Source organism: Amia ocellicauda, chromosome 2, assembly GCF_036373705.1.
Source record: "Amia ocellicauda isolate fAmiCal2 chromosome 2, fAmiCal2.hap1, whole genome shotgun sequence".
Classification (NCBI taxonomy): Eukaryota; Metazoa; Chordata; class Actinopteri; order Amiiformes; family Amiidae; genus Amia; species Amia ocellicauda.
The window spans coordinates 16,147,616-16,160,404 of record NC_089851.1 but is presented as its reverse complement, the minus strand read 5'-3'; the positions used below and the strand labels follow the sequence as shown (position 1 = coordinate 16,160,404).

The 12,789-nt window shown below is 35.9% G+C and overlaps 1 protein-coding gene across 3 annotated transcripts in view; it reads left to right on the top strand.

Moving 5' to 3' along the window:
• LOC136765816 (nucleolar protein 4) overlaps positions 1-12,789 on the top strand; it is an 82,859-nt gene that overhangs the window by 46,183 nt on the left and 23,887 nt on the right. For 2 of the 3 annotated variants that reach the window (XM_066719617.1, XM_066719618.1), the window contains 3 exons: positions 2-181; positions 3,504-3,695; positions 8,083-8,196. In XM_066719617.1, the coding sequence (XP_066575714.1) occupies positions 2-181; positions 3,504-3,695; positions 8,083-8,196 (486 nt within the window). The remainder of the gene's footprint in view (position 1; positions 182-3,503; positions 3,696-8,082; positions 8,197-12,789) is intronic. The other variant, XM_066719619.1, reaches the window with a different exon arrangement.

Here is a 12,789-nt window from a genome sequence, read left to right as displayed (position 1 = left end):
GTCCCCGGCGCACAGCTACTCCAGCTACGATTCAGGAAAGAACGAGAGTGTGGGCGGCGGAGTGGAGGACCTGTCCCTCAGTCGTGCTGATGAAGATGATGATGATCACGATGACCAGGAAGACTGTGAGAAGGCCATGGAGGCTGAAGGAGTGGAGGCTGAGAGACTCAAGGCCTTCAATGTAAGTCAAGTTAGGTGGTCACTAGCTCCACTGGTTCCATCCAAAAAAAACAAAAAATAAACATGCTATGATTGTGCTGTCGTATAGAGTTTGATATTTTAGCACTGAATGAAAGCAAAACTTCGACCCACCAGCCAGTCGCAGATTATAAGCACAGCACAGTTTTTTTTTGTTTGCCAAAGGCTTCTTGATTCTGCTGAATGGAGTCCTGACCTTAAGTACCAGGATTATCATTTCCAACTGGCAGGTGCATTCAAGTTATCATTGATGCCAAGCTTCATTACGTGGTACTTGGTGCAGTCGTACTACTTTAATATAGAGGTTTAAATGCAGTGCTGTTGTAGTACAGTTTCCAACACTAGACTTCTCTTTCTGCAGTCATTTAGAATAAGAGCATATTAGATTACATTCAATTATGTTTATGTATTATTTTAGAAAAAATTGTCATCATATGTACTGTATATCTCAAATGTGTATAATTATTCCCTTTATACTATTATCTAAACAAAGGTAATATTTTATTTAATGCATCGAAATATTACATTATTACTAAATATTTACCTCAGCCTAAACGTTTACATTGTAAATTGTAGGGCAAAGCTATTAAATAATGTACTTTTCCTGTAAAGCTACATTCAGTATGTCTTTTGTCTCATTGCTGTGTTTGTAGTGTCCATATGTGAGAGATACCCCTTGGCATGTAATGATTTCAAATTCATATCAACAGAAGGGGGATCATAAGAATCCATCACTCCAACTGTGTTCAGATGTGTTTCGTTTTGCCAGAATTTGTAGGTTCCCTTTACTTATGCAACAAGTGTACACAATACATTGCATTCGTGGTGGAAGAGAACATAATAAGCTGCTCAAATTAGAAGAGGTCTATTCTAAATACAGTTCATTGGTTGGTACATCTATATTTTGTTAGCAGATTTTGATCATTAATGTCATATAGATAACATCCAGTTGTTTCACATATTATGGCAGTAGTACTAATCTCACAGATTGACCCTGTTTCATTAAGTAGCATTAATTGGCAATATTATTTTTATTTTTATTTGTTTTCAAAAGAGTAAGCTTTTTATCACACAGAAGATGATTTGCTGGAAATACACCTATCTGCTACTTCTACTACTATTTCAGGTGTCTGCTTTCATTGGTATGCCTCTACAGTACTTCTTTAGAGACTTCCTTACGTTGGCTTGAATACAGTGATATTGACGTTCTCCGGCTCATAGCATCACATAGTAGTTACTTCCAATGACCGCCAAAGCTAAATAAATTATGTAGAAAATAAATGTAAAAAACTCCAAAGTAATCCATAATCTTTCAGACTGTCTACCAGTAGGAAGGATAATAGCTCAACTGTAGTGAGGGTCAAGGACTTTGTAAGTGAATAGCTTAGTTAATGTGTGCTATTCTCTTTTCTAAAACAAATCCTCGAAAATAAGAACTTCTGAACCACTTGGTATTGTTTAGTATTAGTATTATTATTCTGATAGTATTATTTTTAAAAGCTTGATAGGGCAGAACAATGTTTTCCTATTACATATTGTCTCTAACATTCTGAATCTATAAGTTAAGGCTTAAACATGATTACATCAATTTGTATCATGTCATTCATACAGAAATGGAATGGAAGAAAATGTAAATGCATAACATATGTAGGAATCCCTTTGTCTGTCAGCCATATGTAAAAAAACAATATAACACTATGTATAATTTTATTTGAACAAATCCACATTGTAAAAACATGTCATGCATGAAAAACATATTCATGTACTTACCTCTACATATTAAGGAGTTATGTAGATGTTGACACAGACTACTTATTATCCAATTAATCATCAATTGTCATTATAAATAATTGACTTTGCAAACCAAGAAGATGCTGTAATTAGCAAGCTAATTGTTGTCATAAAAGGTGAGACAATGATTATACAAGGGTGAAGTTATGAAGTTAGAATATAAAGTTAGAAAGCTATACAGAGAAGGAAATGTACACAAAGATTGTAACAATATTTGGTATTTGTCGAAGTACAGAAAGATCAGTTAATGAAAAGCACAATCAAACAGATACCACTGGGAACCTTCCCAGATCTGAGACACAAGGAGAAATGTGTGCAAAAAATAGGAAGATTAGTTCTCTGACCTGAGAAATCCACAAAACACTTAGACCAATGGCCAGAGACTTACACAATGATTTGGCACAATCTGGAACATCAGCTCATATTAAAAACTACAAGGAACAATGAACAGTCAAGATGCAAGATGAACAGTCAAGACGTAAGCCAAGATGCAAGCCCTTTGTCATGAAAAGTTGCAAAACTACATGCAAACAGTTTCCCCAGGGTTCTGAGGAGTCACAAACTAAATGGTCACCAAAGCAAGGACCAGAGCTCCTATGTAGATAAAAAAGCATGTCCAGCATGGTGGTAGTTGACCATCTTTAATTCTTCATGGCCTAAAAATCTTTGTGTAACTGATGGAATCGTCACTGCTGCAATATATCCTGATATACCTTGGTGATACCTGATGGTAGTTTGGACATCCATTGGAGCACACATCCATGCCAACAGAGGAAGGGCTGTGGAAGAAAAGGATCAAAGTATCCAACTATACATTATAGTGATATGAATCCTATTATAATGTTATGTGTATACTTGAAGGATGCTATAGCTGCCAAGAAACTAACCACACCGAGTGTACTAAAAATTGCTTGCATCCAAACATTTTGACAAATTTCACAGGACAGATAATGACATCCAAGGTCATCCAAAGCAACTAGACAAAACTGTATATTATAACAGAAACCAAAGGAGGGCACTCTACTAATGGAGTGTCTGCAAATACTTTTGTACATACATGGTATCAGTATTTGCAATAAAGTTTTGTTAAAGAAATACAACATATAGTATATGATAATGTTTTGTTTTATATTTGAAGCTATTTTATTTGGTAATTCTACACCTTAACTGTTGTAAATAAGATTCCCTAATCCAATGAGCACATTCTCAGATCATTTCTTACAGAAAAAGTCTTCAAAACCCATGAGCTTTTCTAAGGACATTTGTTCTGTGTTCTTTTTAAGTTCTAAATTCTGCTAACACTAAAAGACAAGCAGATGCATAATTTAACAAACAGCTACACATGTCTATTGAAACACATTTCAAGCCCTTTAAGGTGGTTAGCTAGTGTCTGTTTTCTTACATAATAGACAGGATTGCAGAATCAAGGAGGGAAACAATATTCACTTAGCAATAGTGGAGTAGATGAGAGCAGCCCTCCAATTCCTTCTCCTCTGTCTTCCTCTTGCCAACAGATGTTTGTCAGGCTGTTTGTAGATGAGAACTTGGACCGCATGGTCCCAATATCTAAGCAGCCCAAAGAAAAGATCCAGGCTATCATTGACTCATGTAGGCGACAGTTCCCTGAGTATCAGGAACGTGCCCGGAAACGTATTCGCACTTACCTGAAGTCCTGCAGGAGGATGAAAAGGAATGGTTTTGACGCGGTGAGTCCCACAAACCCAGACCCAGCCTGCATCAAAACCCTGCCATGCACAAATACCCTTCCTTTAATGTATTTATTTATTTATTTATGTTGTTGTTTAATTATTGATTTTTAAAATCTTTTCCCAATGTTTTTTTTTCTAATCTATATCCTTCCATTCATACCATTCCCCCTACCATTGGAATGAACAAGAAAAGGTTACAACCCACTGCCTTCTGATGCATGCTGTATCAAATACTCACAAGCTTAAACTACCTTGTATGCTTTGTGGTAGAAACACAATTTCAGGCTGTGTTTCTCTTCTGTTTGACGGCTCAGTGACAGCATTCAGCATGGAAAGAACAAAAAACAACAAGGAGCAATATATGATTTTATATAAGGAACTGTCTTTTTATATTTAATATAACTGACTTTTTCACTTTGCATTGTAGGGGTTGGGACTCTTATTAATAGTAGATAGTTTTAGCAAACCCCTAAATTAATCTGCCTTCTACTTTAGACTGTAAGAACTTTCTTGAAAGTATAACTTATTTAAATAGAAAGTGTACAAGACATCAAATTAAACTCTCTTATATTACCTATCTGTGTTTAAAATATTTATTCTAAGTACACCAGTACTGGGTATTTAAAACAACCTTATATTATTTATTGATTGATTTCCAATTTGACATAATCACCACAAACAAAGAGAACAGGAACTTGTATAGGTTATGCTGACTTGTTCATGCTATTTACTTGAAGCATTACATTGTGTGAGCAATGAAAATTAGTCTATATTATTTAGAATGTCAAGTGCATCATAACAAGTATATCTGTCCATCTCCCTAGCCTGTTAAGTGTGACAGGGGCCAGACTGAATCAATAATTCGACCCACCTACTAATAGCAAACTACAAACCTGTACTTCATAGTGGTTACATTTATAATTAGAAGAAAGTTGCATCTGACTAAAAATGAAGCCACTACTGAACATTTTTGTAGATTTTGTATTAGTGGATGGGTCAAATTTAACTAATTTAGACTTATTGTTATGCTTACATTTTGCAAAAATCTGTGGATATTGGAAGTATAATTACAATTTGATTAGTCAAATGACATTGCTGTTAACCACCCCCCCAGGCATACATGGGATCTAAATTAAGATTATTTTCTTCTTCTCATATGGGGCAGTTCTAATTATTGTGGATTTCTTTACCCAATTTGTAGTGAACTGAACTAACTGCACATATACATGTTAAGTGTCTGTGACATGGCAACACAGTAATAATAATAATCTATTTTTGCTACCAACCCTGGCAGCACGTTCTCCAGCAGCATGTGGTATTTTTGAACAGCATTCTTTGACATCTAAACAAACATTTAGGCAGTTATAAAAGGGCCCGTATGTTTAAGCAAGGAATTTTAAATAGGGTTCGTATGGCTCCGCAGTCAGTCAGATTTCACCCTTGACACGAGATGTGGTTTTTGAAAGAATGCATGGATATTTGGACATATGGATGAATAGACACCCACCCACAATCAGCCTTGGAAAATCTCCTCCAGCTTCTCAGCCTCACTGAGCTGCCTCAGTAATAGGCCACTTGGGTCATTCTTTAGCTATCTGTGATTTCTGAGCGGCTCCGTCTACCTCTTTCAATCAGCATCGTGAGCGAGGTGTAATTAAACGAGTGAGGGTGAGGCTGTTTCCATTTAATTCTAATGAAATATCCGCTTGCTAAAATAAATTGATTTGAAAGTAATCAGGGCCCAGTGTGATATATATTGTGACATTCTGCGACCCATAGTGGGGCCACTACTCTGTCACTTAAAAAAAAAACTCTTCCCGCACTGATAAAACCCAGTCTAACATGCCCTGTGGTGGAAGGATAGGAAGAATGTGTACACCCCTAGTTTAATGAGAATAAAATCCACTGGGCCAAGCACATGAAATATGCCTCAGGCTTGCTACTGTCAGTTATTTGCCATTTGTAATCCTGGTAACACTTCTAATAGAGTAACAGAGCGGTTTTACCCTCAAGGCAACAGGGAAGGCTGTTTCTCTAAGGAGCTCCTGTTGATTTTGCAGTGCATTTTAAATAATATTCTTTGGGATACTACACATTTCAAAATTGTCTGGAGACTTTGGACTATGACCACAACCACACATCAATATTGTAAACAGTCGCTTAACGCTGGATACAATTATAGCTGTAACCTATTCTGTGTCTTCTTTCTTTCTTTTAACTTCTTCTCAGTATAAAGTGTTAGGTCCCCATTTGGTCCTACTTAAATCAGATAAGTATACATGCTCTGTACGGTGAACGTTTAAATCTCAGGATATAATACCTAGGCAGAGAAATCACAGTCCCTGTTTTCACTTTTGAAATGTTTTTTTGTCCAGTGTAGCTTTTACAAAGTTCAAAGAACAGCATCACTGTTAAATCAGTGCTCAGAGCTCAGATCAATGAGGGGAGGTTAGAATAAGTTATTCTGTTTGACTTGAATCTAAACTTTGACTCATAAACTTTGATATCATAAAAGTAGCGTTGCTAACAGGGCCAGACAAAACAAGTGGAACACATAGTCATGTATAGACACATGGCAAATTCTTTCACACAGTATATCAGCAAATGTGGTAATAATGATGGAGGATTTGTTGTTAAAATAAATGTGTTAATGCAACCCCTGTAAAAGCCAATGCTTTTTTTTTTTTTTTTTTAGTATGACACTTTTCATTAAAGTAATTATATTCTGCATACATAGTCAGTAGATTGATAGATATTTGGCAGATATGGTATTTTAGTGGCATTCAAGACAACATATTATAGATGTCTCAACTGCTTTAGACAGAGATCTGCAATAAACAGATGAAGGTGACCTCAGCTCTTGCTGATCTTGTACCCGAGACCTCTTACATAGAAATGTTTAGCAATCCACATTTACACAGAACATCTGCAGGCTTTTGCTCTCTTATGCAGGTGTCAGTATTTTAGACATACAGCTAAAACTGACCACAGAACTCCGAATTCAAATTTATGATCACATGATTGATGTAATGTATCCTATTTATAGTCAGCACAATATGTTTGTCAAGTTTCCTAAATGGATTTTGGAAGCAGTAACTGCCCTTCCAAGTGAGCTTTAGCTTTCCATTGTTATAGTCTGTCTCAGAGTAAATACACCCGATGGCTGCATTCACGGGATCCACAGGGACAAAACCACACAGCCATCTGGTTGCTAAGAAGAGCTTTAAAACCTCACTTCCTTTATGTCTATTAATTGCTAATAATTAGCCTTTCCGTGTAAAGGCAGAGGAGGAGTATCCCTGCCTTCTCTAGAGACTGAGGATCTGGACATCACAGCTGCCACAGAAGCACTGTCTCAAATGGCATCCATTTTATTGTGGCTTAGAAAAGGATAATTCTACAGCCACGTTGAAGGTGACAGGGGTTCGACTGTCTTTAGCTTCTTTGACAAACTGATGTACTAAAGAATAAAGAATGAAGCTGTATGGACAGCCTGACAGCACTCATTTTAAATGTTTCCCAGGGATTATGTCATTTATTTTATGTAAATGTTTTATTTATTTATTTATTTATTTATTTATTTATTTATTTTTAATAGTTTTACAGTACATTTGATTATGTTATTTATTTTATTTTCCTGTGCATATTTAGTAGCTCTTACGTTGTATGTTATCTGGGGACAGATACTCTAACAATTACTTTTTTGTCTTCATATTCTGAACTGATGCTAGTGTTACTAAAATAATATTCTACCCGATGTTTCATGGAATGCCCTGCTTATTATTGCAAAAATATACAAATTTAATGAAAATAAAACTGTAGGTGGATATTTTACATTTTCTTTTTACATAACCAAATATTTCTAATGATCATACCGCCATAATTTCACACATCTATATAATGAGATCACCTTAAATTCATTCACATTTAAATATTTTCCTCATTTTTGGCAAGCTGTATTCAAAGCAGCATGTTTGTAAAATGTGAATCTTGCATACTCTGTGAAAAAGCCTAAAATAAATCAGCAGTCAAAAAGCTTCACTCTGCCACATTATATTTCTGTTAGATGCACTGTTATTACTTTATAAAAACTTGCTATGTCATATTTTAGCAGACAAGATGCAATGTATAGCTGTGTTTCTAAGGTGGTCTGACCATCCTTTAGTCTCCCACTCTTTTATACCCTCAGTATTATGGGGGGGGGGGTTGATTAAACAAGAAAACAAAGCAAAGCATTTCACTGCATGTTCAGTTTATTGTGTGCATGACAATGTAAACAGAAAACAAAAACAAAATGGAAAATGCTGCAAGACACACAAAATACTCTTTAGAAATGAACCACTTCCAATTATTTCTGTTGTTGTTGTTGTTTTTTCTCTTGTAGTCCCGGCCTATTCCTTCACACCTTACTTCAGCAGCAGCAGAGAACATTTTGGCCTCGGCCTGTGAGAGTGAAAGCAGGAATGCCGCTAAGAGGATGCGCCTGGACAGACCACAGGTACTATCCATTAATGCTTACACCACAATAACTTCCAGTAATTGAAAAAATTGGTTAAAATATTTTCTCAAGGTTGACTTTCAATGCCGTTATATCTGCTTTTCAGCAGTCTAAGAGGTCATGAATAACATTTTGATTAGAAAAAATGTCATTCAGTAAAGGAATTCTATCCAAAGCTATAGTGAAACAAGTCAAAAAGTATGTGTGTATGTGTGTGTGCGTGTGTGTGTGTGTATATTTTTCACAGTACCATGAAAAAGTGTTTACCCCAGTCTGATTTTTAGCAGGGAGCCTGAGAGAAAAAAAAAAAAAAAAAGTTTGGTGCTTCTTTCATTTGTTTGTTGTGAAAAGTAATCAGACATGCAATCTTCAGGTGTGAAAAAGTTATTGCCCCTCCCATTTAACACAGCCCAATTAAAGGGATAATAACGGTCATCTGTTCCAGTACTTTGTTTAAAAATCAGGCTTTGGGCCAGGTCTGTAAATATATATATATATATATATATATATATATATATATATATATATATATATATATATATATATATATTCCCAATATAAATCTGAAAAACTGGGGTCCTTACTGTCAGAGTGAAGTTGTCAGGACACAAGTTCTAGAGGCACATCATGCCTCAAGCAAAAGAAACTCCAGAAGCAAGGCAGACACCACTGCTCACTAAGAGGAACATGAATGCTCATCTCAAGTTTGCCAAAAAGCAGCTGAACGATTTCAAGAGTTTTGGTACAATGTTCAATGGACAGGTGAGTCAAAAGTGTATCTTTTTGTCCGACATGGGCCCTGTTATGTCTGGAGAAAACTAAACACTGCATTTCACAGTAAGAACCTCATACCAACAGTAAAGCATGGTGGTAGAGGTGTCATGCTTTGGGGAGGCTTTGCTGCATCAGGACCTGGGTGCTTTGCCATCATTGAACGAACCATGAATTCTGCTCTGGATCAGAGAACTCTACAGGAGAATGTCAGTCCATCCATTCGTGAGCTGAATCTGAAGCAGCTGGGTCATTCATCAAAACAATTATCCCAAACACACGCAAGTCTACTTAAGAATGGTTGAAGAACAAGAAATGTTTTGGAATTAGCTAGTCAAAGTCCAGACATAAACCCCATCGAGATGTGGCAGGACCTGAAATGAGCAGTTCATTCTCGAAAAAGGTCACTGAGTAGAAGCAGTTCTGCATGGAGGAGTAGTCCAAAATTCCTCCACTGCGCTGTGAGAGACTGACCACTAACTACAGGCAGAGTTTGGTTGGAGTTAATGCTGCTCAAGGTGACGTAACCAGTTATTGAGTCTAAGGAGGCCATTACTTTTTCACAAGGGGGTTATTGGGTATTCCACAACACTCTTTGAAAAATAAGTATGAAAAATTGTATTAGTTCACTCAATGTCCCTTTTATCTAATATTAGGCTTTGGTTGAAGATCTGATAACATTCAGTGTCAAAGATATGCAAAAATGCAAAAATTCAGACAGGGTGCAGATATTTTTTCATGGTACTGTATAAATATCACATCAGCAGCAGCAGCCTGTATCAATCAACTGCTGGATGAAGCCCTTGCCAAGATATTTCCCCTTGTTTTGATGTACAGCGTCTCTTTTCCAGGTGACACCAGCAAATGATCTTGTCATCTTTCATGGTTGTCTTCTGGGTCTTTTTTCATCTCTTGGGATCCACTCTATAGCTTCCTTTGTCCATCTTTGGTCTGTTCTTCATGCGACATGTCCGGCCCATTGCCATTTTAACATATTCACTCTTTCAATGATGTCAAATCCTTTTGGGTGTTTTCTGATCCATACATTGTTCTGTCTCTTCTTGTTATTCCAAGCATGCATCTTTGTGTTGTTTCCAGTTTCTGTGCATTTAGTGACCTTGTTTCAGAGTAATAAGTGAGCACTGGTAGTATGTTTTCATCATATATTTTTCTCTTAAGAAGTATGATTTTTAATTATATTTTGTTAACTGTAATGATCTACCATTTGTTTTTGTTTTTTTGTGAGACAGGCTTAAGATTATCAAAATATTTAGGTCTTCATTATTTATTACAATGTACACAAAGCACAAAGTTCCAGCAACGAACAAGTGGAAATCTGAAATAGTTTCCTTTGCAGGAGTAGGCAACTATGCAAATTAATTCCCAAAATACAATGCTTCTCTGAGCTAGCATAGACACCTGTTAGGCAAATAATATGACCAGTGTTGTCCTGTTACAGCAAAACTTGAAGTTTGTCTTTTATGATGCGAATCTGTTCTCAGCCTTTCCATTCACGTAGCTACAGTATATTAAATATTTCTAAAAGAATACAAAATGTGAGTTCAATAGATGTATTTTTTATTGGCTTCTGCTGTAATTCCCTCAGATCTTTTTCTTATTTTAGTGTTACAAACTGTCAGATCCTTTATGATTTGTGGGGTGCCTGAGTAGCAAACTGCAGACAGTGCTGTCATATTCAAAGTTATACGTTCCCAATTGTAACTATATTAAATGTAGATTTATTATATATTTTTTTTATGGGGAACCTTAGTGTTTCAGATTTTCCTTATAGCAAGGTTATGTAATATGTTAGGAAGTAGCCTCATGTGCAAAGTAATGTGTGGATGAATATATATATTAGGACAGGTATTACCATACATAGATCTGTAAATTCCATGAATGGGTATTAAGGAGTGCACTCTTAGTTGAACTGAGAGAAAGCTGCTGACACAGATTAGTTGCTATTTGAAGAATGAGTAGGATAATTACTCTGATGTGATACCTTGGAAAAAAAGACTGTTTAACAAATTATAGGATAAAGGAAAAAGTAGAATTCAATGTCTTGGGATTTTCAAAGAATCATTTAAGTTTATTATTTAGAAGAAGCTGAACTAAAATACCCAGAGCACAGGACAACCAGAACACATGAGAGATCTGTACTCCAAATATTCACATTACTTTTTTTTTGCTGTGTCACTTTAAATAAATAATGCATTGATCTGAAAAGTAGTGCAGTTATCATCATTTCTCTAAAATAATTTCCCTGAGTGATAGGTACAGGTTGTAGCTAACAGTAGTAGCAGCATGGAGAGTACAAGAAGATGTAGCCATTATTCGGAAATGGGCAGAAACCTGTCAAATGAAATTTCATACTACATGCAGGAAGCAGAAATGTTGATTATAAATATCAAATGGGTGGGCATTGCACTTACAGAAGGAGATTTAGATTTAGTTTGATTTGTCATTGCCTTTTTCTAGGCAATGTTTTATAACGAAAAAGGGAGATTTTCTTCCTTTTGGATTAATAGTGTAAAGTGTAGAATTCAAGAGCCATAATGTTAAAATAATGGAATACACTAGTAAGCACTCCTTTAGAATATTGATTTAGAAAATGTGGAAAACAGGCAGAATTCAGAGAAGTGTAATTTGTGTTCCCAAAGGAACATGTGTATGTGCAGTCAGACTCAGCTATAATTCAAACAGCTCTCTGCAAGTGCCCAACATGCACAAACCCAAATGAGCACAATCATACTAAACCTAAACGTAGGTTACTATTTTGCAACATCGAATTCATCCACCAAAAACAATAGCTATCCATCCTGCGAAAGGCAGTGGCTAAACATAATGCTTAAATGGACAGGAAAGTGGGAAAGTAAAATGAAACACCTATGGACCAATCCACGGCTGGGATTTTGGACCTTTAAAAGTGAGCAAAAAGCAATAAAAAAGAAACGGAAATCACAGAGACCCCAGATCTTTAATTCCCCTCATACACATCACCTATAGTCTTATTGGTGTAATAAGAATGCGTACGTACACAATAATAGTAAAACTTGCCTTGCCTTTGCAAAAAATGTGTGGCTGTTTTATTTTTGTTGATGTTGATGTTGTGCATGTCCGAATGTGATTTTTGTCTATGTTATCCATATGTACACATGCAAAAATATTACAATTATGAAATATGATTATACAGTACAAATGCTGTTTGCCAAAATTAACAAAGCGTTGATATTTTAAAGCTGTCCTAACTTCTAGAAAACATTCATCCTCTATTTATGTCCTGCTGTCTAAAAATATGTATAGGCTACAAGCATGTATTTTATTGTTGGGAGCTGTAGGCTATGTTGTGTGTGATCATTCGGAGTACCAGAAATACGTTCACGTCACCTTTTCATGGCATGATAACTTTTAATTGGTTTAGCCTGTAACTCTAGGTGTGTTTTAGAACTGCAGAAAGGAGGCCAGTCTTGACACAAACAATTGTGTACTAAGTACTAAGAAAAGCAATTGAAGCTTTTCTTTGTGAGAGATGGCTGCAATGAAATTATTTGATCGATTTGTTACTAAAGACCCAGCAAGGAAGATGGGCCAAATAGTCCCTCTCATTTGTAAACTTTTTTTATGTAATTATGTTCTTTGGAAGCACAGATTCTGTCTATCGAATATCTGTTCGCCAGACAAACTGTGTGTTCAAAGGATTCAAAGGATTTAATTTTTGTTTTATAATTTAGTTTATATCACGGGGCTTCATGTACACTGATTCTTTCACATAGAATATGGCAGCATAACCCGTGGTTAGCTTTAAATATTTTTTTACAAAGA